The sequence below is a fragment of the Eptesicus fuscus genome, chromosome 2 (assembly GCF_027574615.1).
Source record: "Eptesicus fuscus isolate TK198812 chromosome 2, DD_ASM_mEF_20220401, whole genome shotgun sequence".
Taxonomy (NCBI): Eukaryota; Metazoa; Chordata; class Mammalia; order Chiroptera; family Vespertilionidae; genus Eptesicus; species Eptesicus fuscus.
The window spans coordinates 88,180,147-88,197,274 of NC_072474.1; the positions used below are offsets into that span (position 1 = coordinate 88,180,147).

Below are 17,128 nucleotides of genomic sequence, written 5' to 3' on the forward strand. Positions count from 1 at the left end.
AAAAAATATGCAATGGGTCTTTAATGACATAAAATGATATGAATCTCATCTGCAGCTGGTTAGACATATTTAGAATCATGTGTTGGGCTACTGAGAGACACCCCTTCTATGATGACCATGACCAAAGTAATCTATGAACAGAGATAAGGCAGAGCAGTGATGACAGTGATTAATGGGTGTAGCTAGGGTCTGGTGTACATGTTTGAAGGCCCAGTGAGTTTGGCGTTGTTATCTGCGGTTTTGCCCTTTTGAAGGTTTCCTTTAAAATAGAAATCTGGCCTCAGAGAAGTATGACACAAAAATGGGTGCAACGTGCATTTCCTGTGCGATTCCAATGTGCAATCGTTTCATATTTTGGAATGCAGAGCTCAGAGAGCAGAGCCATAAGGTGCCAGTTGATGCTGGTGCAACTAGCCTCTCGCCATTAGAAACTGCTCTCTGGAAGGCTAAGAAATATATACTATTTGATTTAAGATTTGGCAGTTCAGGTAACTGCCCAGGCACCCTTTTCACAGCAGATAAGTCTCGCCTTCTTCATGGAAAGAGCAATGATCCCCATCTTTGAAGCCCTCTTCTCCCATCCCCCTTCCTCTCACTCTCTCTGGAGCAGGAACCAGGGAAATGTGATGGCATGGCTTCATGTCAGCGTCAAGTGATTCCAGGCTAATGAATGAGTTCAGGGCTGTTCATTTGAAATAGTTAAAAAAAAAAAAAAAAGTCATTAACCCCCAAACTCCTCATTCTCAAGAAGAAAGGAAAAAATGTTCTCAATGGTTACCAGGTTGGATTCTAATGTTAAATCTTAAATCAGCCTGGAAGTCTGAGAAAGAAGCATTTTTTCAGAATGTCCGGCTCAATGGTGAGGTGAAACTGGCAAGATTGGGTTTGCATGACCTCCACCAGTGCTGGCCAATCCTCCCTCCTCTTCCACGGAGCTGAGAACGCTGCTACGTGAGAATTAGGGGTGGGAGGAGTCTTTCTCTTCCAGGCTCCTCTTGGTTCCCTTCCTGGAAATCTGTAACTGGTCAATGGCTTTGTGTTTTTTTCTTCTGAGATCCTGGAAATTGTGTTGTTGTTTTTGGCAGTATGAGACTGTTACAGTTTACCAGGAAGCAGCTTGCACAGAGAACTAGGCCCTCTTTTCATTCTTATTTTAAAAAGGATAAAATCAGGGCAACTAGGAAGGACTGCTCAAGAGCTGCCTTACCTAACTTCTCTCTTCGTGTGTGTTTGTAAACATGGCAATTACCGAGCTCCAAAGAGCTGATAACCTGGACCACAGTAGCCTGGAAAAAAATAGTGTTGTTGTTTTCCTTTGTTGAAGTAAACATGGTGCAGTAATAAAATTGATATGCAAGACCTAAAACCAATTAGATGGCTGAATCTCTTACCTCAAAACCACAGCAGTCTCGCTGCTGGGGACCTGTGGGGTGAAAACTCAAAAGAGGAAAGCAGTCGTTTCCGAACCCTTAGGACAGACCTTAGTGTACATAGTAAAGCCAATACACGACGTTGAAAAGGGAAAAGGTGATGGGGAAAAACATTCGGGACCACTTGTCTATGGAATTCACATCAGTCAAGTCGGGGATCTTGACTTTGAGCTGCGAGGCGCGCCTGCGGATGCGCCCCTTGCCGTGCGCGCCGTGGCGGTCCAGCGGGTGCCCGTAGGCCTCGCGGGTGGCCCGGGGCTTGCGGTAGTGGATGCTGGCGCTGTCGTAAGAGTACATGGTGGTGTTGGGGTCGCTCATGCCCGTGAGCACTTCCGAGCCGCTCGTCTCGTTCCTGATTTCCAGGGTGCTGAGGATAATGTTGCCGTGGGTGTCGACCTGGCGGAGAAAGAACACGCTCAGGCACAACTGCTGGGATGTTAGCCTGTTTTCATTAACCGACACCACATGGGGTTCATTTAACACGGTCCACTAGGCATCTTGCTCGGCGTGCCTCCTGGATCTGGAGACTATCTGCCTGTCTGTCTGTCTATCTGTCTGTCTATCTATCTATCTATCTATCTATCTATCTATCTATCTATCATCTATCTATCATCATCTACCTGTCATCTATCCATCTAACATTATTTTCATCCATCCATCCATCCATCCATCCATCCATCCATTGATCTCTACCCACAAAACACGTGTATGTATGTATATATGCATACACTATATATTTATACTTGTATTTATATAATATTTTTGTTGTTAATAACTACCACTTATTAAATCCATGGAGGTACATACAGGGTGTCCCAAAAAATGTATACATACTTTAACAGCTGATAGCTAAATTTTTAAAATAAGATGTATTTTAATAAACACTACCTTTACGATTATTCAAAGTGTGCGTATACATTTTTGGGGAACAGCCATATATACATATATTGTTTGTCTATATGTATGTATACACACATATTTTTGTTGTTGTTGTTACAAAGATGGCACATAGAAACTTTTAAAACTAGAAACAGGAAACAAAAAATAAAAAGTAAATATCCATTTATCACTTCAGAGTCCATTATTTTTAACATCCTGCTAGCCTCCCACTCTTTTTTTTCTGTTCATATATATTTACACACACAGGTTCTCTGGGTGTATTTTGCTTTGCAACCCGCTTTTGTCAGCAATATAACCTGGTAATCTTTCCATGTTAATAAGTATTCCTGTGATATCATTTATTAATAGCTGATATGGATAAATTATAATTGAATTAATATATTGTTAGACGACAAGGCTTGTTTTACTTTTGTAGTGTCATGTAAACAAGCCTTCAAGGAACATATTCAAGCTAAATCTTTGTGCAAGTCCATAATTATTTCCTCTGGCTAAAGCCATGGATACCTAACCTTGAGACCTCCTGACTACAGGCAAACCTTGGAGGGGCTCACATATACAGGAAAGCCTGGGATTTCACTGCATAGACATGGAGTAGGGGACCCTCTCCTTCCTTCCTGCAGTGCAGTGCTTATCAACCACAACTATTGTTTTTAAATTCTGAGGACACATGGTCCTGGGAAGAGAGTAGTGAACAAAACAGGCAAATCCTTAAACTGTGGGTACTTACATTCTGAGGGAGAAAAATATTACCACATGGGAAACAGTATGGAGGTTCCTCAGAAAATTAAAAATAGAACTACCATATGAGCCAGCAATTTCACTTATGGGTATTTAGCTGAAGAAAAAGAAAACACTAACTCAAAAAGGTATCCGTACCCAATGTTCATTTCAATAGTATCTATAATAATAAAAGTGCAATATGCTAATTAGACTGGACGTCCTTCTGGGGCTGCTGCTGTGAGGGCCAGGGTGGCGGCCAGGACTGCTGCTGCGAGGGCCGGGCAGTGGCCGGGGCAGCAGTCTGGGCTGCCGCCTCAGCCCTCAGAACCCCTTGCGTGAATTTTGTGCATCAGGCCTCTAGTTTACTATAATAACCTGTGTCCATGGATGGATGGATAAATAAATAAATTATCCTATATAATAAAAGCCTAATATGCTAAGTGTCTGACTGTTTGACCAGTCGCTATGATGTGCACTGACCACCAGGGGGCAGACGCTTCGACCAGTAAGTTAGCTTACTGCTGGGGTCTGGCTGATCAGGATTGGACAAGATTGGCTGGACATGCCCTGGAGCCCTCCCACAGTCCCTCCCCGGCTGGCCAATCTCCCACGGTCCCTCCTTGGCCTCTAAAATATTTCTAATTAATTTCCTTTCAATGTGCACACATCCATACACTGGGCCTCTAGTATATATATAATTCAGCCATAAAAAAGAATGAACTCTTTCCACTTACTACAGCATGGATGGACCTTGAGGATATTATGTTAAGTGAAATAAGTCAGACAGAGAAAGAGAGATACCAAATACCAAATGACTGCACAAAAAACAAAAAGCCAAGAACACAGAACAACCCAAGCTCACATAAAGAGAAGTGATTGGCAATTTCCAGAGGTGGGGGGATGGGAGGTGGATGAAATGGGTGAAGGGAGTCAAAAGATAGACTTCCAGTTATAAATAAACTAGAGGCCCGGTGCACAAAATTCATACACTCGGAGGGGAGATCCCTCAGCCTGGCCTGTACCCTCTGGCAGTCTGGGAGCTCTCGGGGGATGTCTAACTGACAGGTTAGGCCCACTCCCCACCTGCTCCCCGTGGGGAGCGGGCCTAAGCCAGCAGTTGGACATCCTTAGTGCTGCTGCGGAGGTGGGAGAGGTTCCTGCTACTGCCGCTGTGCTCACCAGCTGTGAGCCCAGCTTGTGGCTGAGCAGTGCTCCCCTGTGGGAGTGCAATGACCCACCAGGGTGCAGCTCCTGCATTGAGCATCTGCCCCCTGGTGGTTAGTGTGTGTCATAGCGACCGGTCATTTCGCCGTTCAGTCAATTTGCATATTAGCCTTTTATTATATAGAATAAGTCATGGGGATGAAATGCACAGCATGGCAGCTATGGTTACTAATACTGTATTGCATATTTGAAAGTTGCTATGAGAGATCACAAAAGTTCTTATCATAAGAAAAAATATTCAGTAAATATGTCTGGTGATGGATGCTAACTAGATTTGTGATGATTTAATGATATATACAAATATAGAATCATTATTTTATACACTTGAAACTCATATAATGTTGTATGATGATTATACTTCAATAAAAATATAGTAAAATAAAAACTATGTGAAACCTTAACATCTTAAATAGAACTGGTCAGAGAAAAAAAAAAAGCAAAACTGAAGTTGTGCAACGAGAAGAAAGTCTGCCTCATAACTGTAACGTAGCATCCTGCCCCAGTTCCCAGCCTGCCTTATAGATTTTGGACTTGGTGTTTTCCACAACCACATAAGCCAATTCCTTAAAATAAATCTCTTTTTGTGTGTAAGTTTGTTCTGTTTCTGTTGGTTTCCTTTCTCTGGAGAACCCTGAGTGATAGAAAGGGTAGGGCAAAATTCATAGGGGTGATTAAAAAAAAAATTTTTTTTTATTGATTAAGGTATTACATATGTGTCCTTATCCCCCCCCACTACCCCCCTCCATTCATTCCCTCACCCCCCTGGTGTCTGTGTCCATTGGTTAGGCTTATATGCATGCATACAGGTCCTTTGGTTGATCTCTCCCCCTTACCCCCACCCTCGTCATAAGGGTGATTTTTAAATGTCTAAAATCCATAAAACATTGATCTGATGGCTGTGTTTTATCCCTCAATGGAAACCCTATGCAAACATGCAATTCATTTTCTAGCTGGGGTCTATCCTTTCTCCCACCCTCTCACTCTCTGTCTCTCTCATCCTCTCCTCTCTGCCTAACAATATCCCCTAAACAGTGCCTTAGGCTGTGAAAAATGTTGCCACTCACTGAATATAATTGTTCCGGATATTTCAAATATATAAACATAGCAGAACTCATTTCAGTGTAATTGGAATAAAATATAATCTTGTTTTCAGTGGCAGTTTTAAAGCCCCGTTGAGAAATACCTCCAGGCTCAATCTACTTTGCAAACAGAAAATCATTTCCTTCTCGCTAACCGATTCAATTAGATTCATATTCACTAAGTGAGTCTGAAGTGCAGAGCAGGAAGCCGAGTGAAGTGATGCTGGCCACAGGCTGAGCTGCCCTCCGGAAGCCTGTAGTCTACACAATGCAGCTGTCCAGGGGAATGGCCGCTTCCCCTGCAGAGAACAGAGAGCCACACAGCCCAGCTTCCATCTGCCCATCCCACTCCTATAATGCACCACATTGACGCTGTTGCTGTTACTCATTTTCTTACCAGGGGTGCCCACCCTCAATCCCTTGGTCTCAAATTCCTAAAAAATTTTTTTTTTGTGGGGGAGGGGTGCAAAAGAAATCAGAGGCTTTGCTGGAGATGATTTACATGTCTCTTTACTTGTCTTGACAACGACAGGCAGAAGTGGGAACTTTAATATTTCTAGAAGCAATAAAAGGTTAAGCATAAACTTACATAAACCTAAACACTGTATATATTATTCAAGAAATAGAGAAGATAAAATATGAAGATAAAATGAAACAACTGCCCATTTTCCAGAACATTGCTCAGGTAGACACATTTATCCTGGATCTTTTTATTTCCCTCATTTCTCTCATTCAATGTATTAGCAGATGCTAATGGCTCTATTTTGGAGAAGTAGATTCTGACCACTTATCGCCACTGTCAACTCTTGATGCATAATTGATCTTTCTCTTTCCAGGAGTGAGCCCTCTAGTCTTTTCTCTAGAAAACGAGTTATCCTTTTAAAATGCAATAGAGATCATGTCTCCTCTATTTGGATCTTCTAGCTACTTCCCAAGACATAGACTATAACCCATATTTCCCATTTGAATCCACAAAGCACCCTGTGATTTGGCTCCTAGAGGCACCTCTGCCCTCCTTTCCTACCACTCTGCCCCCTGAACTCTCTGCTCCAGTCATATTGTCCTGTGTTGGCTGCCCCTTGATGCCTTAAGTCCTCGGGGTATTTTTCACCTGCTATTCCCTCTCTCCTGGAGTGCTCTTGCCCAGGTTGTTACCTGGCTAGCTTCCCATCATTTTCTTCACCACAATGATCATCATCTACCATTAGATCATGTATCTACACATTTGTTGATGACCTCAAGTGAAATGTAAGTTCTAGGAGAACAGCTGCTTTTTTGTTGCTGTTGCTGTTCATCATTGTATATTCCCCTTGCTCTTCCAGAACCAAGCCTGAGATACTCCAAAGGAGGGGCTGATAAATGTCTGAAGAATATGGAACTCTGAAACTCAGACTTGGAGCCATCTCTCTGAGCTCTTCTTGAGTTTCAATGGCGCAGGACTTCTGCAAAACTGAAGAAGGAGCACCAACTCAGCCTGAGGCATGAGGGAAAACATCAGTCAAGAGGTGAATCTGGGCAACAAGCCAAAACAAAAATTCCACAGAGTGAAAACATGGCAATTTGGGAAAACTATGTTCTAATTCTGGAGCCAAATGCTGTTGGTGAAGGGGAGAGGGAGAAGGAATGAGGCAAAAGAAGAAAGCAGAATGAAACCGTGGTGGACCTTGAGTCCCACATTAAGGAGTCTGGATCTTTTCCTCTAGGCAGAGAGTTTGAGATAGATTGTGGTGAATGCCTATTGGTTTGACTTACCTGATACTATCCCACCTTCCTGAAAACATTGCCCTGACATTCTTTTGGTGCATGTTATTGAGGTGAGCTTCAGGGACCCTCATGTCAACGTGAGCCTTTCATGTTTTTCATCTTCCTGGTCAGAAGAATTAATTTTGTCCTGCGAATATAACTCTATGCTAGGACTTTTTAAGTGTAATTATTTGATGTAAGAAAGTACTTTTGTGGGGTGACCATGTGAGAAGAGTCTACTGTAAATAAAGCCAATATAAAGGAAAGAAGGATTATGAGATGAAGAGAGGTGCTTTCTAATGACACCGTTTGAATGTGTGGATATAGCCACATGTGAACCTATCAGTTATACTGGCTCAAAATTCCTCCTCTCCCTTTCTGTTTCTTAAGCCAGTTAAGGAAGTTTGATTTCTTTCTTGTTTACCAAAATAATCCTAATTGTGTGTAGAAGAAAATAAGCAATAGACACTAGATAGAAAATGAGAAAGAGAGTCAGATGAGATAGTTGAGATGGGTGTGTGTGTGTGTGTGTGTGTGTGTGTGTGTGTGTGTGTGTGTGTGTTTGAGAGGGAGAGGGGGAGCGAGAGAGAGAGGTAGACTTGGAAATTATTAAAAACATTTGACTGTCAAAATTAGATAGGATTAAGCAGCAAAGGCTGAAAAACAAAAAGTGAACCAAGTCAGATTTGGGCAGGGATTTGAGGACCAAAGATCATGAACTGTCAACACAGATTTATCTGCAATTCAAGATGCTAGTCAGAATAGTTAAAGTTTCATCAAAGGCTGAGGGAAGTGTCCTAGTTGGCTTGAGGGAGATGCAGTGATGTGGGGCCCTGGGCCTAGGCTCAAAGGCTGGTATAGATATCCAGCTGTTGCAAGCTAGACTTAAGGAGAGAGCTGTTTACTTTCATATAAACTTTGTACCTTGGAATTAGTCATAATACAAAGCTGATTTACATTTACAAATTTGTCTAGAAGTGTAGGTGTCTAAAATGTAGATGACTCACCACAGAGAATAAAAATGGGAGAAAAGAGTCCAGATTACAGTATCAATAACTAATTTGAAGGGAAAATTCTGTTTTGTTTTGTTTTTTCTTCTGGGGTTGCAAATGCACATTTGGTAGATCCTACCCATGTCCTCCGTGACTTAAAATGATTTAGAATCTATCTCTGATCAAAGATCATCCATGTAACAACCATTTAATCTTAGGCTGATCTGTTGGCAAATGGGCAGGCAATATGGCCAGTAGATACAACCATATATGTTCCAGATTAGGATAAAAGTGGCACAGAACCAGAAGTGGCTTCCTCACCGTCTCATTGTATTGTGAAATGTGTCTTTCAAAACTCTAAATACCATCTCTAGTTTCAAATGATGCCTGAGGGGTTCATGAATCTACAGCCGTTATCACCTTGGAGGTTGAAACTCTCCTAATGTCTGGATTCAGCATCTGTACTCATATAAAAAGATGCTTCAGTGCTGCTGGCGGCAAAATAAATCAAGACAAAGCAAGCACTTCTGAGGCTTCAGTACAGCTACCCCTTGACATGACTGCCCAGCCAAGGCCATCAAAAGTAACGTGTAATAAATGATCAATGCCACTCTATGCTCCGGGGTACCACGGCAAATATTAGGGAGCCCTCAGATGAAAATTCTCTCGGACCACAGCACATATGTCATTTGAATTCAACTGTGTACAAGTATCTAAAAGGAAAGAAAAGTACCAACCAACCATTAAATGAAAGGAAAAATCTAATGTTTTCTGGTTTTTAAAATTCAACCAGGGGGTAACATTTTTAAATACCATACAGGTTGCATTATTATCCTCACTCCTGGAAATGATACACTGAACAGATGAAGTAATACATTTATATTGTTATGGGCACACTGTCTGTCTGAGCCCCTGGTTTTAGAAGAGGACAAGGAAGTTGGGATCTGGAAAAACTGAACAGCTGCAGGGATGATTATAAGTTGCCTGAGATGGAAACACTGTGTTATTATTCCATCCAAATGTGAAGAAGGTTACAAAATCTGAGCCACGACACTCCTTTAAAGATTATATCTATCTGAAGTCATATGACACTGTGATTCCAAAAGAATAGCAGTGATTGATATAAAACATCTTTAGGAAATGTTAAAAATCAAAGCGATAGAAACAGTAAGAAAGGGCAGAAATTAAAGGGGTCTATAGTCTTTTTTTCTTACTATACTAGTATAAGGATTTTATAAGACATTATGATGTACTATTTAATACCTTGTGTGATATTAAGAACTCGTCTTGAACAGTTACTATTTGGTATTTTCTCTGTTCCAGGAAAGAACAATAAACATAATAAAGTGCCTACCCTTGGGAAGCTTATCTATAATAACAAAAGTGTAATATGCAAATTTACTGAACGATTGAACAGCAGAACAACCATCCAGATGACCTTCTGGACGATGACGCTATGACACGCACTGGCACCAGGCCAGCTAAGGCGGGTGCGATGCGTTTGGTCTGGGGAGGGGCTGCCATTGCCCCAGGATCACCCTGCAGAGGGAGGCCCTGGCCACCCTCTGCAGGCAATCAATGGGGGGGGCTCCGTGATTGATTGCCCCAAAGAGGGAGGTCCAGGCTACCCAAAAGGCGGTACTGGGGCAGGTGGGCAGGGCCTCCCTCCACATGGCAATTGATCGCGGAGACCTGGCTGGGTGGGCGGGGCCTCCCTCTGAGCGGCAATTGATCTGGGGACCCCACGATCAATCGCCCCATAACGGAGGCCAGCCAAGTGATTGCACCCCACGCCTGTCACCTGCAGAGGGAGGCGACCAGAGGCAGGAAGGGGGGGCAGCACCACACAGATGGCAAGCGGCAGGGGCAGGGCCAGCTGCCACCAGCTGGGGGAAGGAAAGCCCTGATAGACCCTGATCGCTGACCAGGCCTAGGGACCCTACCCGAGGTGTCCCGGATTGTGAGAAGGCACAGGTCGGGCTGAGGGATACCCTCCCCTCCCTGTTCATGAATTTTTCTTTTAAAATATATTCTTTTTATTGATTTTTCACAGAGAGGAAGGGAGAGGGATAGAGAGCTAGAAACATCGATGAGAGAGACACATCGACCAGCTGCCTCCTGCACACCCCCCACGGGGGGATGTGCCCGCAACCAATGTACATGCCCTTGACCGGAATCAAACCCGGGACCTTCCAGTCCGCAGACCAACGCTCTATCCACTGAGCCAAACCGGTTTCGGCCCTGTTCATGAATTTTGTGCACTGGGCCTCTAGTACTCTAATAATGAGTTTGGCATTAAAAGATAATTACACAGATAAATATATACTCACTAGAGGTCGGGTGCCCAAAACTCGTGCACTGAGGCAGGGTGGTCCCTCAGCCCAGCCTGCGCCCTCTCACGGTCTGGGAGCTCTCACTCCTTACCACCTGCCTGCTCGCTGCTCCTTACCGCTTGACTCGCTGCTCCTTAGCACTGCTGTGGAGGCAGGAGAGGCTCCCACTACCGCTGCTGTGCTCGCCAACCGTGAGCCTGAGCCCGGCTTCTGGTTGAGCGGTGCTCCCGCTGTGGGAGTGCACTGACCATCAGGGGGAAGCTCCTGCGTTGAGCGTCTGCCCCCCTGGTGGTTAGTGTGCATTATAGCGACCAGTCATTCTGGTTGTTCCGCTGTAACGGTAGCTTAGGCTTTTATTATATAGATAATTGTGATAAGTCCCATGGAGGAAGAGCACAGGAAGCCATGAGGATGAATGATAAGGATACCTAATGTAAACTAACAGAAGGTTGTCAGTTAAGGCATCCCTTGAGGTAGTAGCATTTATGGAAAGAACTGATACATTGGAAAAGTTGAGATAAGGCCAATATTGTCTTCAATTTTACTAATTCTTTCTTCTGCTGATAAAATCTGGTGCTAATCCATCTAATTCTTTTTCAATTATATAGTTTTCATTGGTTCTTTGTTATAGTTTCTTTTATTTTTCTCTGGAGACTCACCATCTCTTCATGTATTTTATTAATCTTTTCATTTGGTCTTTATTTTAACCATTAAAAAAATATTGTAGATTCCTGTAAAGTTTCAAAAATAGCAGAGAGGTTCCATGTACCCTTTACCCAGTTTCTCCCCATCAGTAACTCCTGGCAAACACTAATCTGTTCTCCATCTTTATAATTTTATTTCAGGAGTGTTAGATAAATAGAACCATATAATATGTAATCTTATACTCAGCATAATCCCCTTGAGAGCTATCCAAGTTGATGCATGTATCAATAGTTCATTATTTTTATATTATATATATTATACTAGAGAGGGAGAAAGAGAGAGAGAGAGGGAGGGAGAGTGAGAGAAAGAGAGAGAGAAACATTGATATGAGAATAAACATCAATTATTTGCCTCCCATACATACCCTGACCAAGGACCGAATCTGCAACCTAGAAATGTTCCCTGACTAGGAATTGAACCCACAACCTTTTTGATGTATAGGAGGATGCTCCAACCAACTGACCCAGCCGGCTTAGCTAGATGGGAACATTTAAATTACTTATTAGCCAGTCAGTAAGTTCTCTTCAGAGCAATATATATTATACATCTAGATATGATATGATATATTAAGTTTTTTCCCCCTGCCTTTATTTTTTCCTTAGCACCTTATTCTATCTAAATTCTAAATCTAAATTCTAATATCTAAATTCTCATATCCTGGTCTGGAATCATGGCAAATGCCCCACAAAATTGGTTAAAATTCGTTTTATAAATCTAAATTTATAAATCTAAATCTAAATCTAAATCTAAATCTAAATTCTAATTCTATCTAAATTCTAATATCTAAATTCTCATATCCTGGTCTGGAATCATGGCAAATGCCCCACAAAATTGGTTAAAATTCGTTTTATAATCTTTTTATTTTATTGAAATAAATAGATTTCAGTTTGTTTGACCTTTCCATTTAATTACTCTCTATAGAACATTGCTTTCCTAGCCAATTGAAAGGGCATTTTCTCCTTTGTACCTTCACAGTTCTACCTATCTTTTAAGTGTCTACTCAGTTCATATCTTCTGAATTTTCCTACCAGTTCTACTATGCCACTTTATGTAAGGCATTTCTTTATGATGTATCAGTTAACACACATTCCAAGTTATGCAGAATACTAGCTAATAGAGTTATGAGGGAACTGAGCTGGGGATGGGAATAGAAGAGAGGCAGCCTTGAAAACTACGGCTGAAATACTTCTAAAGCTACTAGGGCTGCAATCAGATAGTGGGAAGCTTCTTCCTTTCAGATATATTCCTCAAAATAAATGCCATCCGGCCTCATTTTATAACCCAATAACCTCATAGGAGTATACTTTTCTTTCCAAGCAAGATTAGAGGATTCTCAAGGGCAAGTATCATGCCTATTCCTTCTCTGTTAGCATCCAGTTTAGTATTTCACACAAAAATAAAAATTTACTTGAATGAATTGGTTTGAATTTTGACCATGTGGCTGAGTCTGCATGTTTCCTTTGCTTATAACTTTCTAATTATCTGACAGTGTTTGTCCAAATTTGAGATCCTACGAAAGAGCATGAAGATACACCTTGAAGACTCATAGTCTGTCTTCTGCCTGATTCTCCAGCCACATTTCATAGTCTATTTTCTCTCTCACTTACTGTGCTCTTACTACATTGGTTTTCTCTCAGTACTTTACAACATCTAGCAATTCCTGCCCCAGAGCCTCAGTCTTATTTCCTTTGCCTACATGGGACAGGGTATGGTTGCTGCTTCTTATTTCTCAGATCAAGTGATAATTCCTCAAAGATGACTTCCTAGTCACTTGATTAAAGTCCCCTGTTGCCTCAACCTGAACCAAACCATTCTCATCCCCATTACTGTTTTTACTTTCTTCATAGCACATCCCTGTACCTGAAATTATCCTCTTAATGCTGATTTGTGTGTATATTGCCTGTCTTCCCACGTTAGACTCTAAACTCCATGAGGGCAGGGAACTTTGTCTCATTCAGAGCAGCGCTCAAAACACTGGTTAAATGAATGCATATTTGAGATGTCGCCTGTGTGCCGTCTTGAAAACAATGTGTAGTGAATACAGTATTTCAATGTACATAATTTTAAACTGATTCCAAATGGCATAGAAGACAAGACTACAGAGATGTTTTAAAAGACTAAACAGTGCATTAATTTTAATTTAATTCCACCCACTGGGAGTATAAGTCATAAGATTTACCAATAAACAGCAAAAGAAAAAGAGTGACAATATCTTGTATATAATGATAATAGCTAATACTTACTGAGTACTTACTATGTTCCAGGATTTGTTTTAAATAATGAACTTAAAAAACACCTTATAGTCCTTATAACAAGTCTGTGATATAGGTATGCCATAATCCTCTCCATTTATGGATGATGGCATTGAGAACTGACATTAGATAAGGAGTTATTACATAGGTTGATTGGCCTGAAGTTATAAAGCCAGTGACTGGCAGAGCTGGGGATCCAATACAAGCAATTTGATTCCAGTCTGTGTTTGTGACCACTGTGCTCTATTGTCTCATTTCCACTTCCAGAGTACAGTGCTTATTCACTTTAGTTCTCATTTATTTATCAAGTAGACCTGGAATTATTCTTTTGCATATAATTTTACAACTATGTCGTTTAGAATAAAGAATAATGAACTCGAGGTTGAATTTTAGGTCCAGCTGTGATATTAATATATGTAAACATCAACCTAACTTCTTCCATCCTCAGTTCTCAACTATGTAAAATGAAGGCGTATTTGAGCCTTATTAAAGGTAAACTAACGTTTTTTTTTTTCTGTTGTGGGAGCCCTGAGCACCATGCTGCTGCTGAATTTCAGATTATTGTTAGGAATATTAATCCTCACCCAAGGATGTTTTTCCATTGAATTTTTGAGAGAGTGGAAGGGAGAAAGAAAGACACACGGATTGGTTGCCTCCCACACACACCCCAACCAACCGAGGCGGGGATGGATCCTGCAACCAAGGTACATGCCCTTGACCAGAATTGAATCCAGGACCCTTCAATCTGTAGGCCAACGCTCTATCTAAATCAGACAAGGCTTAGAAATATTTAATACATTACCTGGACTTTATTCATCTCCAGTTTGTTCTTATCATTGGCACTCTGGTTTTGTTTGCCAGCTCCCTTTTTCCGGGGGCCTTTTCCGAAGAAGATGTAATTTACAAAAGCATATTCCAGCAGAGCCAGGAACACAAACACAAAGCAACCCATCAGGTAAATATCAATTGCTTTGACATACGGGATCTTTGGCAGGGTCTCCCTGAGGTGAGTGCTGATGGTTGTCATTGTCAGCACCGTGGTGATTCCTATGAGACGGAAAGAGACAGCTTAGCTGAATGCACTTGTTAAGTTGCCCTTTTTAAGATTGAGAGGACAGATGCCATTCCCTTATTGAAGCCCGAGAATGATGGTGGTAATGCAATAAACCACTGGGCAGAAAGGGCAAACATTTTAAATACAAAACTACAGACTCCCTGCATAGTCCACGAACAAATCATAAAGTGGGATGTGGCACCAATGGAGAGTTAAAAACCATTAAAAATAATGCACCAAGAAAAAAGACAAGTGGATAGAAAGGCATATCAAAATCTCATTGATATGCGTATTGACTAATGTCAAATACCCCTCATTCTATGATATGTTACATCTTTCTTCTTCTTTCAGCATCTTATCTCCCTTTACCCCTCATTCTATGATATGTTACATCTTTCTTCTTCTTTCAGCATCTTATCTCCCTTTTAAATCTGTTTTTGTGATACTAATCCCCACAGCAGCCACTACCAAGCTGAAAGTTGGTGACCAGTTTGAGGAAACCTACTTCATTCCATGAATCTGTGATGCACCTAGATCACAAGGTCAGTATTACATTTTAAAATAAACTGATAGAGACAACACTAAAAGAAGAAGCACATAAGAAATTCACGATTTTCATTAAGCACTTGATTTATGTATTTTTTAGATATAATAAAATCTTGTTGCCTTGGATTTTCAAATATTACTTCTAGTTTCTTGATTCCAGAACCTAGAATGAATTAGTTCCTTGGAGCCAAGAAAAGACTTCCTAAAAAATTCAATTTGGATTTGTTAAAGAAGTTTAAGGCTATGAGATCTTAAAGGGAAGATTACACATTTTCGACTTTGTTAAATATAGCATTCTTAACTATATAATGTTTGTGTGGCTGCACAATAAGTATTTGGTATTGATGAAATGGTAATTGGAAAAAATAAGAAGTGCAAAAGAAGTTGGAATCTCATGTACATAGTTTGTGCTGTAATACTAATATTATACATTTGTATAGTGCTTATAGTTTTAAACACTTGATTATGAATTATCTTATTTGGCTGTTATAAGACCTTGATGGGTATGATAGGGCAGGTATATTATTTCCATTTTATAGCTGAATAAAGATAAACTCTGAGATTATTTTGGTGTAGATCACACAGCCAGGGACAAAAAAAAGCAAGGAGCTGTTAAACAAAGGCATTTAAAATAAAAGCAGAGATTAAAAAAACAACACCTGAAACTTGATGGCAGTCCTTAAAAATAAAGACAGAAAATATGAGTTGAATATTACAAAGAAAAGCTGGGAACGTAGAAAAGGTATGGAAGGTAGAAAATGAAAAGGGGAAAAATAGTTTAGTAGTCATTTGCTAATTAGGTTATTCTAGATAGATTCCCTGATTTGACTATTCAACATTAGGAGAACAGATAAAGTAGGTAGTCAAGATTACCATACAAAAAGTTAAAATGGCTTAGATGGGTGATGAGCTCAATTGTGCTGCAATGAATGAAATACCATCATGAGTGGTCTTACTTTTGAATAAAATTTTAAATTTCACCTAATATAATTCTAGCTAATAACAAACAATTCATTTACAAATCCACTAATTGTATTTCTGCTTTCACTCCTTGGTTTAAAGTTTTAAATCAAGATGGGTTAGTAAATGAATGCCTTTTCTAATTAGATAAGTATTAAAATACCATAGGTTTTACATCTCAAAGTACAGGTTAAGTCAGCATATTTATATGCTGACATCTCTAATCAAAATATCATTAACTTTGAGGATAGAAGTGTAGGGAGAACCACAATTGATGACCTCGGTAGCTGTTATTATGTACATCATTCAGTAAGTTTTCCTTAACCATAGCACATATATTCATATTCACATTAAAATAACATGCAGCTACATACATATAATGTAATAAACTATTAGTTTCCTTTTCTTAGTCTTGGAATGTTCAAAGGTTAATAAGGGACTGTCAGCACTTGACTTTATGAGCTTTATGTACTCAGACACTAGAAATAAACTGTAGAGATGACAATTAATCTAGGTATGATAGGGTATGCTGATCATTTTACCAGTTCAGTAATCTCAGAAGAGAAGAGATGTATGTTAGCTTAGTCAGAAATTATGCTCTCGCGCGCGCATGTCTCTGTGTGTGTGTGTGTGTGTGTGTGTGTGTGTGTGTGTGTGTGTTTGTTTGTGTGTGTGAATAAGCCCCAGAAAGTGGTAATTGAAATGGCTCTATGATAAAACAATGAGACAGATCCACATATGCTCAGATTCATCAAATAGACTATACATTCTAACTTTCCAAGGAACCATTTAAAGTCTCAAATATAGCCTTACAGCTTGCAGCAACTACTCAACCATGGCAAGATTAATTCTGAAAATTTCCCCCAGGATGGAAACCATTTTCATTCTGTGCTGATCACAGAATAGAGCTGTGAATTATCTGTGCCTAGCTCATTAATACAGCTGATGAATTATCTGTGCCTTGCTCAAGTACGATGAGCTCCATTTAAGGGAGACTCAGATCAATAAGATTTAACTTTAGTTAATGTTCGAGAAAGTGTATTTCCCAACATTCAACATAGCTTGGTAATAGTCATGACATCTAGCTTTCTTCAAATCTATTTGAGAATAATGCACTGTAAATATTTTCCACTGCAAAAAGTAGGGACTGAAGAGAAAATCATCACACCGTTAGTAAAAATTAGTGTAAT

At 40.4% G+C, this 17,128-nt stretch overlaps 1 protein-coding gene across 2 annotated transcripts in view; it reads right to left on the bottom strand.

Annotated features, from left to right (window-relative positions):
• Positions 1-1,481: 1,481 nt before the first annotated feature.
• GABRB1 (gamma-aminobutyric acid type A receptor subunit beta1) overlaps positions 1,482-17,128 on the bottom strand; it is a 368,333-nt gene continuing 352,686 nt past the window's right edge. The window contains exons 8-9 of one of the 2 annotated variants that reach the window (XM_008140278.3): positions 14,181-14,425; positions 1,482-1,826 (exon numbers count right to left, since the gene is read on the bottom strand). In XM_008140278.3, coding sequence (XP_008138500.1) covers positions 1,482-1,826; positions 14,181-14,425 — 590 coding nt within the window. The remainder of the gene's footprint in view (positions 1,827-14,180; positions 14,426-17,128) is intronic. The other variant, XM_054723776.1, reaches the window with a different exon arrangement.